At 34.2% G+C, this 17,455-nt stretch overlaps 1 protein-coding gene across 1 annotated transcript; it reads left to right on the forward strand.

Annotated features, from left to right (window-relative positions):
* The first annotated feature begins 3,505 nt into the window (after positions 1-3,505).
* LOC127706719 (dentin sialophosphoprotein-like) lies at positions 3,506-7,140 on the forward strand. Its single transcript, XM_052211377.1, has 2 exons — positions 3,506-5,314; positions 5,645-7,140. Exons 1-2 carry the CDS (start codon positions 4,117-4,119, stop codon positions 7,138-7,140), a joined length of 2,694 nt encoding a protein of 897 aa, XP_052067337.1. The 5' UTR covers positions 3,506-4,116.
* The last annotated feature ends 10,315 nt before the right edge of the window (positions 7,141-17,455 follow it).

Here is a 17,455-nt window from a genome sequence, read left to right on the forward strand (position 1 = left end):
ATATAATTCGTCTAAACAACAGCCCAACAATGTTAGATTTGGAAATTTGCGGAATCAAATTTTTTGTTCTTCCCTGGCTGTGATTCGAACTCATGCTACTGAGATATCGTGGCACCAAATCGCCTTGCACTATGCCCGACTCGCTAGACCACTCGACCACCTAGGCTCTATTATAATAAAGCTTTCGGTGGCCGGGTTTTACCTTTCCTCGTCAGTTTTTATCTAGCGTCGTAACAAAGTACATGATATATAAGGCATGAAGATAGAATTGTTACGGATCAGCTGAATTATCTATTGTAAAGGATACTACAAATTAATGTAAGATGCAGTCTCAGAAATAATTATATTATAAGTACGTCTGAACCAGTGACGACTCTACAACAGTCCAATGTTGTCTTGCAGTATACTAAAAACACCACAGTCGTATATCGAAAGATAATTAGAATTGCTAAAGTATGTGAGCCCCGCGTAAATATAAATCCTTCTCAAAATTGAATAGCAGTTTGTCAAATTTCAACCACACGAATGTGTAGAAAATTCGTTCACTAAATAAAATTTTCGATCTGTTTGCGGTTTTTATCATCAAGAATAATCCACCTCTTGTATATATTTTAATTTACTTCTCAGATTTAGTTTACAAATAAATCTTTCTAAATCTATTGTATAATCCTTATTTGCCCGAGAACACCGTTATTTCGTAGTGCATTTCTTCGAGACAATAAATGAAATTAAAAAATCCTACCTTTCTCAATAATACTTTTACAGTGTGGTGTACTAATTTTGGGACAAATTATATCAAAATTATAGAAAATTTCAATTCTAACTCAAACTACGGACAATTTTATGTAAAGGGGATCTTGAATTCTTTTGACAGATTCAGACATACTAATTTTTAACCTTTTTCAACTGGACCAAATCACTACTTAACTTTGAAATTCATGACCCAATTTTGTCTAGAGTGTAATTTCTTCTCCTTACTTGCTATATGAGGCATAAAACATAAAGAAATAAATTTGGAAGGAGTATAAAAAAAAAACACGGTCCACAATAGGGAATATATTTGTAGACAACGAAAATCAAAGGACGATAACTGTGTTCCCGGACCTATTGATGCATCATTTCGACAAAATAATTGCATCATAATTTTATTATGACATTAATAAATGCTCAATCCTCAAGTTTATTCTAAAGTTCATTGCCATTCCATGTTAATTATTATTATTTCTTTTAAAAATCTAGGTCATTAAAATAAAACACCGCGATTGTGTCGTGCCATTATTGAAACTTTTTTTAAATAGCATTTTATGCACATTAACGTATTTCTAGTATGAATTAAGTAAGCATACAGACGTAAATGTGAAAAACTTTGAGATGAAAATTATGAACCAATTATTTTTGGGGTAGCAATTTTATGTTGTCAATTACTTAAAAAAACAAACTATTTGTGTAATTATAACATCTCCATCTTCGCTATAGATTAATTGTTGTTCTTCGTTTTGGTTAAGGGGCCTCGATGGCCGAGTGGTCTAAGTAATCGGACCTCTGTATCACTAGACTGTCAACACTGATGTTGTGTGTTCAAATCTCGCACGTGTCAGGTGTGCTCGATGACTAGGATTGTCAGTTCCCACCGAAGGTGATTTATAAGTTTGCTCTTGTAATATAAATTGACTTCAGGAAATAATCCTTAACCATAAATAAAGAAAGAGATTCGATTCCAAATTCTGAATGGACTGATTAAATATGTCATACGTATCAACGGACGCTTTCTGAAATGTATGACAATATCTTGAATTTTGCATTATTGGCCATTAACTGATAAAATAATACTGGGTCTCTTCTACGTTCTTGTACTGTTTTGTACACTGTTCACCGTTAACATTTGCTCCACTTTTCTTGTTGGTAATTTTAAATAAGACTGTAATAAAGATTTGAAGGAATTTCAGTATGCACCGAACGTGCTCCTTTTGCTACCAATATGAATACAAAAAAATAGAAAAACTCATAATAACGAATTAATTGAAAGAGATGGCATGATCATCTTCCTTTTTTTTTTTATCCCTGAATCAACATGATTCTCCGTTTCCATTCTCAATTTTATGAAAAAGTTCGGAAGAATAAAAGAGCAACCCTTTATTGCTTATCGACACGAGACATACTGTCTTGTCCCAATGTCCCGATAGTGTATTTTCAACTTCAGACAGTTATATTACAGTCCGCCATCTAATGGTTTTGGGCATTGTCTTAGCCAATTGCACCAAAAATCCTTATTTTCACAACCACATAATTCTTTTCACGTATGCTTTTCGTGATTATCTTAACAGGTATTGTTTTAAAATAAAACGTATGGCATGATTTCCGTGGGTTCATTTATATATCAATCAATTTATTTTCTATCCATCCTTATAACTTAATTAGTCGTCACTTTTTTCCCGGGGGGTCTTCGTGGCCGAATGGTCTAAGTAGTCCATCTACTGTATCACTAGCCTGTCAACACTAACACGTGGCAAGTGCGTTCAACTCCAATCTGTATTGAAAATGATTGTTAGTTTTTCTGCCGAAGTACGATAGTTCTTTACGGGCACTCAGGCTCCAATAATAACACTGGCGGTCACGATATAGCTACGAGTGCTGAAAGGTGCGCAAAACACCAAGAATCAATCAATCAATCACTACTTTTTTGTCAGAAGTGTCCAGCAGTTTAATGTTAGCTGTAACCGATAATGTGCAAATTACTTATTTCAACCTGCAAGGTACATAAAATTGAGAATCCAATAAAGAAAGAAATGTAACTTAAAAATAGCTTATTACAATGATGACACAGTTGAAAAATGCAGTGTACACTATCATCATCAATCTATTCTCAGGGAACGATCATTTGATTTCCTTCAAGGGGGGTTGGGGAGGGTCACAAGGATTTGTTGTGGGCAGAATATTTATTTACACCTGACCTGTTACTAGACATTGCTTTTTGTTTATCTATCTTGATTTTATTCACAAGTATATCCTGGTTTTTGACAATGTAAAATAATCATTTCCATTCTGTCTTCGGCAAAACTATTTATTTTCAGATCCTCCTTCCGAAAATCATATGACCGTCCCTTGCCGATCATCTATAAAACCTGTATCAATATCATTAGAGAATCTTTAATGAACATACCACATCTTCTTATATCTATTTTACCAATTATTTGAATAAGAGTGTCATTATTGTTGAAAAGTAATCTTGCTTACTAATGATCCTTACTCTTTGCAGCACCCGTAGATACAGTTCTTCACCAAAAGGGCTCTCTTGTACAGAAATATGGTAATAAAGGATCATCAGTGGCTAGTTACGGAGTTATATCCGGAGTAGATGACAAACAAGGAAGCGGTTCTGGTACAGGATGTACAGTAGATTGTGGCTCGGCTGCCGCTTCACCAGTATCATCAGGAACAACAAGCGCTGTAGCAGGTGCTGCAGCAGTTGCTGGTTCAGCCGCTGGTAGATCACGTGCAAGTTCGTCAAGTGCTGCAGAAGTTGCTGCGTCTTCTGCTGCTAGTAGAGCAAGTTCTAGGTCTGCAAGTGCTGTAGCAGTTGCTGCAGCTTCTGCTCCTGTTAACTCATGGTCAAGTTCATCAAGTGCTGCAGCAGTTCCTACGTTTTCTGCTGCTGGTAGCTCAAGATCAAGGTCATCAAATGCTGCAGCAGGTGAGTCTTCTGCTGTGGGTAGTTCAAGTTCAAGTTCAACCTCTTCAGATGATGCATCAAATTCTGGAAGTTCAGATTCACGAAATTCGGGTACTTCGTCCAATTCTGGAAGTTCAGGTTCAAGCAATTCGGGTGCTTCATCCAATTCTAGAAGTTCAGGTTCTACCAAATCGATTGCTTCATCAATCGCTGTTGCTTTATCTGCTGCTCACAGTACAGCCGTTGGAGCTCAGACAGAACCAGTAGCTGTTATTTTGACTGGAGCTAGATCAGCGGCCGCTTCTCAATCATCTGTGGCATCTAGTGTATCTGGATGTTCCTCGAAACAATGTTCTGCTGGTAAAGCAATATCAACTGGAAGCCAAACAGTAGTTGACGTAGCTCCACAAATAACTAATGCTGGATCACCACAAACGGTAGCAGTAATGTCAAGCAACAGCGGTAGTAGTGATAGCGGGAGCGATGATACCAATGATAGTAACAGCAGTGACAGCGATAGTAATGGAAGCAACTCTAGCAATGGTAGCGACGACAGTAATAGTAGTGACGACAGCGATAGTAGTGACGACAGTAAAGGGAGTAACTCTAGCAATGGTAGTGACGACAGCGATAGTAGTGACAGCAGTAACAGTGATAGCAGCAATAGCAGCGACGACAGCAATAGTAGTGACAGCAGTAACAGTGATAGCAGCAATAGTAGCGACGACAGCGATAGTAGTGACAGCAGTAACAGTGATGACAGCAATAGTAGCGACGACAGCGGTAGTAGTGACGACTCTTCCGACGACAGTGATAATAATGGAAATGGCAGCTCATCAAGTAAACCTGGGTCATCTTCCGTAGCATCACCTGAGGCCGAACCAAGACCATGTGGAACTCAAGGAAAGGGAAATTGTAATAGCAACAGCAGACATAACAACAAAAGTGATCGTAGTACCAGCGATAGCAATGGTAGCGACGACAGTAATAGCGGTGATGACAGCAATAGTAGTGATAGCAGTAACAGTGATGACAGCAATAGTAGCGATAACAGTAATGGAAGCAGCTCTAGCAATGGTAGCGACGACAGCGATAGTAGTGACGATAATTCCGGCAGCAGCGATGACGATGACAGCAGTGATGATAGCGGAAATGGCAACTCATCAAATAAATCTGGATCCTCTTCCGTAGCATCCCCTGAGGCCGAACCAAGACCATGTGGAACTCAAGGAAAGGGCAATTGTAATAGCAAAAGTAGACATAGCAACAAAAGTGATCGTAGTAGCAGCGATGGTAATGGTAGCGATGACAGTAATAGCAGTGACGACAGCAATAGTAGTGATAGCAGTAACAGTGACAGCAATAGTAGTGATAACAGTAATGGAAGTAACTCTAAAAATGGTAGGGATGACAGCGATAGTAGTGACGACAGTAATGGAAGTAACTCTAGCAATGGTAGTGACGACAGCGATAGTAGTGACAGCAGTAGCAGTGATGACAGCGATAGTAGTGACAGCAGTAGCAGTGATGACAGCGATAGTAGTGATGACAGTAATGGAAGTAACTCCAGCAATGGTAGCGACGACAGCAATAATAGTGATGACGATTCTTCCGACAACAGTGATGATAACGGAAAATCATCAAGTAAACATGAATCATCTCCTGTGAACGTTGTATCACCAATATTATCACATGTTGCTGTAGCATCACCCGAATCCTCTCCTTCTGTTAATGCTTCACCTGAATTATCACATGTGGCTGAGGCAACACCTGAAATATTACTTGGTGTTGAAGTAGCACCTGAATTATCACCTGTGGTAGAAGCATCACCTGAATCATCACCTGTGGTAGAAGCATCACCTGAAATGTCACCTGTGGTAGAAGCATCACCTGAAATATTACCTGTGGTAGAAGCATCACCTGAATCATCTCCTGTAGTTGTGGTATCATCTGAGGCCGAGGCAGCACCATCAGGAACTCAAGGAAGATCGAAAAGCAATAGTGATAGTAGTAGCGACGACAGCGATAGTAGTAGCGACGACAGCGATAGTAGTGACAGCAGTAACAGTGATGACAGCAATAGTAGTGATAGCAGTAATGGAAGCGACTCTAGCAATGGTAGCGACGACAGTAATAGCAGTGACGAAAGCGATAGTAGTGACGACAGTAATGGAAGTAACTCTAGCAATGGTAGTGACGACAGTGATAGTAGTGACGACTCTTCCAACAGCAGTAATGACGATGACAGCAGTGATGATAACGGTAATGGCAGCTCATCAAGTGAACCTGAATCATCTTCCGTAGCATCACCTGAGACCGAACCAAGCCCATGTGGAACTCAAGGAAAAGGCAATTGTAATAGCAAGAGTAGTCATAACAACAAAAGTAATCGAAGTAGCAGCAAAAGTAATGGTAGCGACGACAGTAATAGCAGTGACGACAGCGATAGCAGTAATGGAAGCAACTCTGGCAATGGTAGTGACGACAGCGATAGTAGTGACAGCAGTAGCAGTGATGACAGCAATAGTAGTGATAGCAGTAATGGAAGCGACTCTAGCAATGATAGCGACGACAGTAATAGTAGTGACGACAGCGATAGTAAAGACGACAATAATGGAAGTAACTCTAGCAATGGTAGTGACGACAGCGATAGTAGTGACGACTCTTCCAACAACAGTAATGACGATGACAGCAGTGATGATAACGGAAATGGCAGCTCATCAAGTGAATCTGAATCATCTTCCGTGGCAGCGCCTGAGGCCGAACCAAGCTCATGTGGAACTCATGGAAAATCTAAAGGCAATTGTAATAGCAAGAGTAGCAGCACAAGTAATCGTAGTGGCGGCAACAGTAATGATGGAGACGACAAAAATAGCAATGACGACAGCGATAGTAGTGAAAGTGATAGTAGTGACAGCGATAACAAAGATGACAGCAATAGTAGCGATGACAGCAATGGTAGTGACGACAGTAACGGAAGTGATGACAATAACGGAAGTGACAGCAGCAATGGTGATGGTGATAGCAATGGTAATAGCGATAGTAATGGCGACGACGATAGTGATGATAGTAACGGAAGTGATGGTAGTGATGACCAAAAAGATAGTGGCAGTAATAAAAGTTCTAGTTCTAGTAGAAACAGTAACAGAAAAAATAATTCGTCAAGGAAATCTAAAGTGTCTCCTTTGGTAGCAGCAGGACCAGTAGCGGAAGCAGCACTGGCAGCACCAGCAGCACCAGCAGCACCAGTACCGAAAGCAGCACCAGTACCAGAAGCAGTACCAGTACCGGAAGCAGCACCAGTACCGGAAGCAGCACCAGTAGTACCAGTAGCTAAAGCAGAACCTCAACTTTCGGGTTCAGATGGTTATTTCGTGTCGGAATCTAAATCATCCAATGGCGACCAAACAGAAAATATATATGTTATAGAAATAGTGCCCAAGCCTACGGAACAGTCCTCGGATAAGTAGTTTGAAAAATTCTTTATAAACTGTTTATCATCATAAATGCAAGATTAGCGTACAGATTCACGTGACCTGATACGTTAATTTTTTCTCAAGCTTCTCACATTTGTACATTTTAGTATGTTAAAGACAATTATAAACAATCTACATAGGCTATTCATGTTCATTTGCTTTTTGTTACGTGACATTGTTTTCTTTTATATTAGAAAGTGACCAGGAGCAAAATTTGCTGGTTTACAATTGACTGATAAGTTATCAATATATAATTGAATTGTTTACTTTGTATATCTTTATTTACTGTGTATATGAATTGTTGTTGTATCTACATAAATGCAGATCAATAATGAAAATCCAACATTTGAAATAAACTATAACCGATGGAAAAATCAACGAAAATAGTGCATATAAATAGAAGTAAGACAGGGTTCTAAACATACATTTTTAATCCAATTTTTACAAACGTAAATTTCAAATCAGGTGATATACAGAATATCTTACTGACAGATTGAATTAACACGACTATACAGGCGACAAAAAATACTTGCCGCAGCTAAGAAATCGGAAAACTTGGTAAGGATGGGCTGATAGCTAAAGTTATGCATGCTAAGATAGGTGGTCCACTGTTTAGGATGTCTGTGATCTGAATGAGAGTTGGAGAAACTGAGAAGACATTATCTTTCCCTTTAGACGATTAATTAGTTATCAAAACACAATATAACCTAACAAAAAATAAAACCATAATAACTTTTTTTTCAAAATTTCTAAGATTGACTTTTGTATAATTTTGGATAATGTTAATTGAAAAAAAAAATCCGTATAATCATCAGTGGGTCGATGATTGTCGGTCAGTTGTTGACAGTTTTTGTCATAAAGGTTTACTCGTTATTTTATATTAACATTGAATAAAATAATCCAACAGATCTTTATGCTATTAACTTGCTGCATGGTTTAGATATCCAAACGTTTGCAATGCTACCACAATTTCAAAGTTGACTGAGTAAATCACAATTGATTTGGTGCAGTAGTTTGTCATTACGCAATTACATTGATCATATTAAGATACAATATATATATATAGTCGACAACGCCATCGCAAAAACAAAGATAAGAAAAATACCAAAAGACAAACGTTTGAAATGATATCAAAACTTCAAAGTTCGCAATCACATTGATCAAATTAAGAAAAAAATATTAGTATACATGTTTGCTTACAAAAGAGGCGAAAGATACCAAAGGTACATTTAAGCTCATAAGTTAAAAATAAAGTGACAAGGTCATGGCAAAAAAGAAAAAGACCAAAAGACAAACAGTATATAAAACACAACATATAAAACTAAAGACTGAGCAACACGAACCCCATCGAACACTGGGGGTGATCTCAGGTGCCTTGGAAAGGAAAACAAATCCTGCTTCACATGTCGTGGTGCTCATGTAAGTACAAATCCGGTGATAAGTCTAATTCGGTAGGTCACATTCAGGGGAAAGGTGGACGGGATTGTGGTTACATATACGTCGTCATCTGTGAAACAGATATTTCATAACGGTTAACCAACTCTTGATGGCGTCCGTAAAACGAGAATGAGGAAAATAACATCATTAGATAATTTCGTAATTATGTGTATAATTCCACAAAATATGCAATAACTTGACCTCAAAAAACAATAACGTCAGGAACAGTAACTCATGAAATAATGTCATTTGGTATCGTGTTACCTTAAACAAAGGCAAAAAGTTTGGAAAGCCGACAAACTAAATATTAGGAGCACTAGTCTAGACCAGATAAAACCAAAGAAATTGTTTGGCAGGTACAATTATTCTATGACGGAAAGGGAAAAAAATGTCTGCTTCTTAGTATGAATCAATTGATACGCCAATGAAATAAAAAAATACTCATCGAAGATACCAGGGTTATAATTTTGTACGTCAGACGCGAGAAACGTCTACAAAAGACTCATCATTAATGCTCAAATAAAAAGTTAAAAGGCCAAATTAGGAAAGAAGTTGAAGACCATTGAACACCAAAAATAAAGTTGAAGAGCATTGATGATCTATGACAAGCCGTTCTCGTTAAAACTATGTTTCAACCATTTTATCGACAAATTTACATATTGATATTCAAAAAACCACTGAGATTAAAAAAAATTCAAAACACACACTGATAATTGAAAAATACACACTAAGACTTCCAAAAGACACAATGAGATTAAGAAAAATGAAAAACACACACTGAGAATTAAAATTACACAATGAGATTTCAAAAATTCACACTGAGATTTCAAAAATGCACCTTGAGATTTCAAAAATCCACCTTGAGATTTCAAAAATACACATTACTAATGATTATTCATGACATGAATAATTCAACAATAATTGACCCTTTGCTGCTGGGGAACTACGAGAGTATACGTCAAACTTAAAAGAGTTGACGAACATAGATTTTCCAAAGAAATCCAAAGTAAGCAATTTTTTTTTCATTGTATTTAAATCAAACAGGTTTATTTTACCCCTCGGTTGGTCCAATCTCCAAAACAAGACTGGTCATAAGCACGTGACAAAAAAAACAATTTTGGTCATGTCTTGTTTCGTTTAACATTGGATTGGCCTGCTCAAGGATTTGTCAAACAGGAAAAAGTCATGACACGGATATAAAAAAAAACCGTCATGACACGGAAATCATAGAAAACCTTCATGACACGGAAATCGTAGAAAACCGTCATGTACCGTAAATCATAGAAAACCGTCATGACCTGTAAATCAGAGAAACCCGTCATGACATGGATATCAAAGAAAAAAGTCACGATACGAATACCAAAGAAATCCGTCATGACTAGGAAATAAAAAAAAGTTATGACACGGAATAAAAGTGTCAAAACAACATAACAATTTCAATTCATGTGGAATTTATGCTACATTTTTTTTGTTTTTTATTTTTATTTTGTATGTCGATGAAGTACAGTCGAGTCGGAATGAATTTGGTCAAGATATATCTATATTCCTTCTTACAAACAAAATAAGTCCGTTTAAACTGTTGAAGTGAATAAGACTTGTTTTGAACACAATTAGCTTATGAACTGGAAAATTGATATATAAAAGTCATTACCAAAAATATTGGAAAGCACAACAGACAACATCAACCACAAACACCCGAAACCAAAAAATAAACGCAAAAACGAAACAAGCCACAACAAATGAAAACATGGTGAAAATAGACTCACTTGGTACAGAAAAACAGTGTAAATACCAGAAAAAAAGGATGTCATTATACTAGATTGAACATGATAAAGATTGTGTATTTTAAAACAATTCAATTAAGGTACAACTTACTTGAATATCTTAATAAAATAGACAGGATTTAATAAAATGTTAAGACATTAAAAATGTAACTCTTTCAATCAGCAGACCGAAAAATTGCGTATATTTTACCAAAACAGAAATTCAAACAAACTTCGTTATTTATAAAGCTAGTTTTCTAAATTGTCTCATTGAAGATCTTCGAAAAAGTAAAAATTTCTTCACTGACGTTTATATGAACCGGTTTTGTGCAATTTCATCGTGAACATTAAATATCTTCAACTAGAAATATCAAATTTACAAAACTTGTTGGTAATTTGGCATAAAAAAAAAGATATATCACAGGTATCATTATGAAAGTGTACATAAAAAATAATAATAAACTAATTTGCTTTAAGGTTTTCTTATAATGTATTTTTCACTTAATACGTGACAACTGTGACAAATTATTGAAGAATGTAATGGGTAAATCGTCCACCAACACAACTTTCTTTGACGTTTTTTTTTTGTATTAATAATTAAATTTCCACATTCAGAAGTTGCCAGGAATGTTTATAATCATATTCTATAAATTAAACTGAGATTGACATATTTGAAATAAATCGTGGCTATTAATTTTATTTACACAAGTTGGATCACAATTTAGAAAATTACGTGTATATAATTCACAAGACTTTGGTGAATTATAATAAAAAAGACTTATAAATCTATAAAAATATTTTTTTACATGCATTACACTTACAAATCCATGTTTTTCTCTACCGAAGAAATACATCAGTTTAATCAGAAGACCTCAGTATCCTTAATGTTTTGTAATTTATATATGTGTTAGTGAATTCAAATCTTATAAACTGTTACCCTAAATGTTTTATGATTATCCCATGAGCTCAATTAGTACGATTTACATAAGCCAGAGCAAATTATGATGAAAATATGACGGAAAATATCGACTTAATCATAAGCTGTCGAGAGTGATTTCTATAGTATAAATTTGCATCTTACTCATTTCATTGAACACGACACGTGTAGAATAATAAAAAAAGAATCAAATGTTTGGGAAATCAAATGCATAAATAATCGAATCTCATCAATACAAAAAGGGTCCAAATAGAAGTGTGCCAGGTGGAATTACAATAAAGTTTTAGTATAATCTGATGCTTATTAAACATAAACACACAAGCGATCTTACATATACATTGTACGTTAAAATTAGCATTAAACTTAATCAATAAACACAAGAAGTGGCGTAAGAATATTAGTTATACATTAAAAAACCCAGATATCTTCCATATATATCCTACGCAACCTTTTCAGAATTTATTGCTTGACTTTTGCTCTACAACTATTAAGGTAACACAATACAAAAGCAACTAAATTTTATCGAAATTTCATTTTCAGCTGTTTTTATTACTTCTTAATATTTCAAAACCGTAGAAGAAAAATAAGTTTCCATATCTTGCACTGTTTATGAGTTTTGATGATAATTAGTTTTATAAACAAATGCACGTGTCTGACTGATACAAGATAAGAACACGTGGGCAGTACTTTGTGGTTGATCAATAGAATCATGTGATAGCTTTATGACCACTGACCAGCTATAGAAATAACAGTTATGAAAAAGCGGTAGATTAGGGATGTATAGAAAAAAGATTATGAATTCCAAATAAGAATACATTTATATATTGGAGAAGCCAGGAGATAAAAAAAAACAATTTGGAGCTATAGAGGGAACCAAAATATAAATGAACAGATATTAAACAAATATAATTGTACAACAATAAATGTTGGTGGTGTTAATACTGATGGTTATATCAGGTTTTCTTGAGGAAAATTAAATATGAATTCTTTTTAAAAGTAAACAGAAATTAGATATTTTATTTTCAAACTTCAAGAATGAGAGAAAATTCTACTTTGTGTAAAACACCATATTGTCATTGTATACAATTATAATTCTCGAAATCCCCCATAAGAATCCGCTAGACTGACCAACTGATCAGTTTATGTACACATGCATAACTTACTTTTTTGGAAAATGTTGAAATACAAAATGTATGTTTTATGTACTAAATGAATAAAATCCATATTGAAAAAAGCAAATGCAACGTGTAATTAAATTTCTGAGATTATTCATATTGATGTTTATCTAGGTGGGCAGAGTTTTGACAATATCAGTAGCAACTGACTAACATCAAGGTCAATAATGTTATAACACAATATATATATATATATATATGTGTGTGTGTGTATGTAACGTACAACATTGCGGACGTGAATTGTCAAGAATTCTTTTTTAAAAACTGATGAATTATTGATGTTATTACAATACGTATAATATAAATCATGTTAGAATCGCAGTACTGGCCACTGGTTGGATTGAACAAATGTGAACTGATAGACCAATGTCACCAACACGTTACCAACACGATGCTAGTAATATGGACGTAAGATGGGCATTTGTGGACACAAGAGGTTTAAATTTAATTCGTCCAATTCTATATTCTGCATCCTTTTTTCTATAGTATACCTGTTTTACTACAGCAGAAGGATTCGAGTGTAGGCAATTATTGATAACATCTGAAACGGAGAGACAGACAGAAAAAGCTGAATACAAATTCCCTGATTTTTTTTCTTAAAGAGCAATCAATCTCCTATGTATAAAAGCAATAGCACAAACACTAAACAAATAAATAATATTATAAATAAATATGCTTTTTTTAGAGCCGGCATGATTAACAAAACAAAAACATAAAATAAGCTCTAATGAGCCTGAAAGACAATGACAATAAGACTTAAAATATCTGTTTTGTACACCAGTGCAATTCTAGAAAAAATATTGTAAAATGGTTAGTGTAATGATACAATCAGCAAGTGAGTTCATTTGCGTCCGTTGCCGTAAATGTTAAACGGGTCTGGGACCACTCAACGGTTTTCCACATTTATAAATGAAAAATGTGTGCATTTGATGTACACATAACTATGGTCAACTATATTAACTCTTTATCTTATCATGAAAATAAATTTATTCGGTTCTTATAGAAGTTGATTGATAACCAATAAATTACATACATATCGACGATGCTTCATAAAATAAAAATAAAACATGTAATTATCGTACTATTAATTGAATACTGTTCATCAAATTGAACAAGACACCGATCATTATTTTTTTTATATCAGTTGTTGTAAATAAACATAAATAAATAGTCTGTCCCGAGAAAAGAATATATAATCATCGATCATCCAATTTTCGGAAAGGCCGTAAATTCAATAGTTAGATAAGGTCATGAATATCAAATTTATGAAAAGGAAGAAAATTCTCAGTGGTGACACAGATTGATTTGTCATCAAATTATAATGAATTCGATAAAGCTTTGAAAAATAATATGTGTAGGCACGTGCCTATAGTGCCTTTCGACATCTACGCCCTTGTAATAAATTTCAAAATATGTCTCCTCTAAAACCAATGGAACATTTATTCAACGAAACATGGACTGAATAATTCTGAGGGCATCTAGTATAGAGTTTTTTTTTTTTTTTGTCTTGCCAGTCAACCAACATGCATATCTGAAAACAAAATATTCGTGTAAAATGCAAGTTATTGTCTAATTATCTGGAAAACCATACAAAGAGAAAATCGGATCAGTAGCAAATGCTAAAAATTTTTAAATCTATACACTTCCATTTTCCATTAAAATTACCTCCGACTCCTTATTGAAGTAATTACCCTTGAATGATATTTTGATGTTTTGCCTTTAATCTCAAAACCTATAATACTATATTGATAATAACTGTTAACCTAAAACATGACCAAAAAAACAAAAAAAAATTTACAAAAATTACTAATAAGACTAAAACCACCAATTCATTCCAAATAAGGGGAAAGTCTAACATGCGGAAATGTAAAATTATTTTATTTGGAAATGGGTTATTACAAAAAGGCTGACTGAAAGCCTTATTCTACGATAATGTGTTAATCTGATTTTGGCACTTTGAACTAAAATTCGATGACTTAATAATATACCCTTGTAATAAAATACTGACTGCAAAATTTCAAATTTGAACTAAATTGTTTTTTTTTTATCAAAGTAGAATTCATCATTGAATGACATAGCATAAATCATATTTGCCATAAAATATTGAAAAAATAGCAAAATCATGACTGGAAGCCTCCTTGTGTAGAAATATGGACGTTGTTACACTTCAATAGCGTTTTTACTAATTCTAGCGTTTTTGCATAAAATCGTGAGAACATAAATAAATAGAAAGAAAACGAAAAAGAGAGGCGAAGGATACCAAAGGGACATTCAAACTCATAAGTCGAAAATAAACTGACAACGCAATAGCTAAAAACGAAAAAGACAAACAGACAAACAACAGTACACAACACACAACATGGAAAACCAAAGATTGGGCAACACGAACCCCAACCAAAACTGAGAAAAAGAAATATCTTGGAATGGTATACAGTCAATATATTATGTCCCAGCAACATAAAAAATATGATATATCATATCACAGGTTAAATGATTACTTTTTGTGAACTTTTCGTGTTTTTAGATATTCTCTTGAGAAACTTTAAATGTAAACATTGATAAACAAATCAAATTATTGTATTCGTCTTAAAAGAGAGGCGAAAGATACCAGAGGGACATTCAAACTCATAAGTAAAAAATAAACTGACAACGCCGTGGCTAAAAAAAGAAAAAGACCAACAGACAAATAATAGTACACAAAACTAAAGACTGAGCAACACGTACCCCATCTAAAACTAGGGGTGATCTCAGTTGGTCCGGAAGGGTAAGCAGATCCTGCTCCACATGTGGCACCCGTCGTGTTGCCCATGTTAGTACAAACCCTGTAATAAGTCTAATTCGGTAGGTCTTAAATATTGTGATGACAGCTTTAAGGATGACCGTTTGATTTGGGGCTTGAGAGACTTTTCAATCTTGAGTGTTGTATGAATAGTGAGATCTGTAAACGAAGAGGCTGCTGTTTGGCTTGGCTTCCTAATGTTAGAGAGTCATGATTTTATTTGTAAAATCAGTAGAGAAACAATTAAATCTTTTAGACACCAATGACTGAAATAAGTTGTTGCAGTTAACGAAGATCCAATATATTCACGTTTTATTTTTTAATTCCAAGCCAAAGAATAACAATGGACAAAGTCAGCATTATATTATATCTTGACTCCTATGTATCTATCTCAATGTGTCTGTATGTTCTATATTCACAAGGTTTACAACCAATATTTGTACTACCTATTATAAATAGACAATGCTTTATCATGTTTATTATTTAATATGACAAGTTTGTAGCAATACTCTAATCAAATTGACAATTCATAACCTTTCGTCATAAGTGACAGCATTCAGTATTAATTGATATAAAAAATATTTATAATTACTCATATAATCTTATTATTACATTTTCACCTTTACATAATTTTTCTCACCATTAGTATGGATTGAATATAAAAGTCTATCATATATTAACGATTTAGAATTATATCTCAAATGTTTTAATGTTGGTGCTGATATTAAAGGGGAAAAGGTTTGTCTTTTATTATACGCTGACGATATTGTTTTGTAGGCGAAATTGATACAATCCTCGGAGATGCAATCAGCAATAGAGATCATGTGGCGTCCGTTGTCGGAAATGTTAAATTGGTCTGGGGGCATTTCAAAGGTTTTTTTTATAGATGCAAGATGTGTGCATTTGATGTACACATAACTATGGTCAACTATTTTAACTGGTGATTTTATCACGAGAATAAATTAATTTTGTTCTGATAGAGGTCAATGATAAATACGTCAATGAATTACATACATATTAACGATCCTTCATTAACATGTAAACATCATACTATCAATTCGGGTGTTGTTCGTCAAATTGGACAAGGTAACGACCATTGATCTTTTTTTATGTTTTTTGTTGTTGATTCTTAATTTTTTGAAAACTAAATTTGCTTCTGAAAAGCAGTGAAAAAATAGCCTGTCCCGAGAAAAAATTATGCAATCATCAATCATCTAATTTGGGAATGGCTTTAAATCTAATAGTTAGATAAGGTCATGAATATCAACTTCATGAAAAGGAAGGAGTAAGAAAATTTCAAGTGGTGACGCAAACTGACATATATAAATACAGAATTGAAACGGATTTTTAAAGCTTAAAAAGCATCTACTGCTTGAAATAAAAATTATTTTGATTTTGAAATGGGTTTTTACCAAAAAGTTGACTTGACGCCTTTTTCAACGATAATGTGTCAATCCGATTTTGCCACATTAACTAAAATTCAGTGACTAAAAATATATCCTTGTGGTAAAATACTGCAAAATTTCAGTTTATCAAATTTGAACTAAATTGTTTCTTTTTCAAAAAAAGAATTCATCGTTGAATCAAATAACATAAATCATATTTGCGAAAATATTGAAAAATAGTAAAATCCTGACTGGAAGCCTCCTTGTTACACTTCAATGGCGTTTTTTTTTTAAAAACATGAATAAATAGAAAGAAAATGAAAAATCTTGGAATGGTGTACAGTCAATATATTCTGTCCAAGCACCATATAATATATTATGTCCTAACACAGCTTTAAAGTCATATGAAACGAGTTTCTTGCAATTTGATTATTATCGAAACAATGCATGCATATTTAATAAACTAAGTCCTGTATGCACGTTTTTTTTATAGGTATTACGAATCTATAACTAATTATCGACCAATGATATTTCTTTCAATGATTGTTGATCACTAATTAAATTTCGAGTTTGTTGCAGAAGTTTACCGGATCGTGACATTGATAAACAATAAACACAGAGCAAATAAGTGAATTGACAGAGCCATGATATTGTTTTTTATATGCTTTCGATGTGTTTCCATTTGTTAATTAAACTTGTCATTAACAGTTGTTATAATGATTTGTTGTATTAAATTTTTTCTTTAAGAATCAGTTATTACTACTTATCTTCCAGTGCACGTTTGTTTACAATTTTCATCACAGTTTTCCCCTCGCACTTGCGCTGTGTGATTG

The sequence above is a fragment of the Mytilus californianus genome, unplaced genomic scaffold, assembly GCF_021869535.1.
Source record: "Mytilus californianus isolate M0D057914Y unplaced genomic scaffold, xbMytCali1.0.p SCAF_6, whole genome shotgun sequence".
In the NCBI taxonomy this organism is placed as follows: domain Eukaryota; kingdom Metazoa; phylum Mollusca; class Bivalvia; order Mytilida; family Mytilidae; genus Mytilus; species Mytilus californianus.

Bases quoted from the DNA above. Each gene is read 5' to 3' on its own strand.
- LOC127706719 (XM_052211377.1), top strand. From the start codon at position 4,117: ATGTCAAGCAACAGCGGTAGTAGTGATAGCGGGAGCGATGATACCAAT. The intron at 5,315-5,644 runs GTAAACATGAAT...CAGCACCATCAG, and splicing joins TGATAACGGAAAATCATCAA to GAACTCAAGGAAGATCGAAA.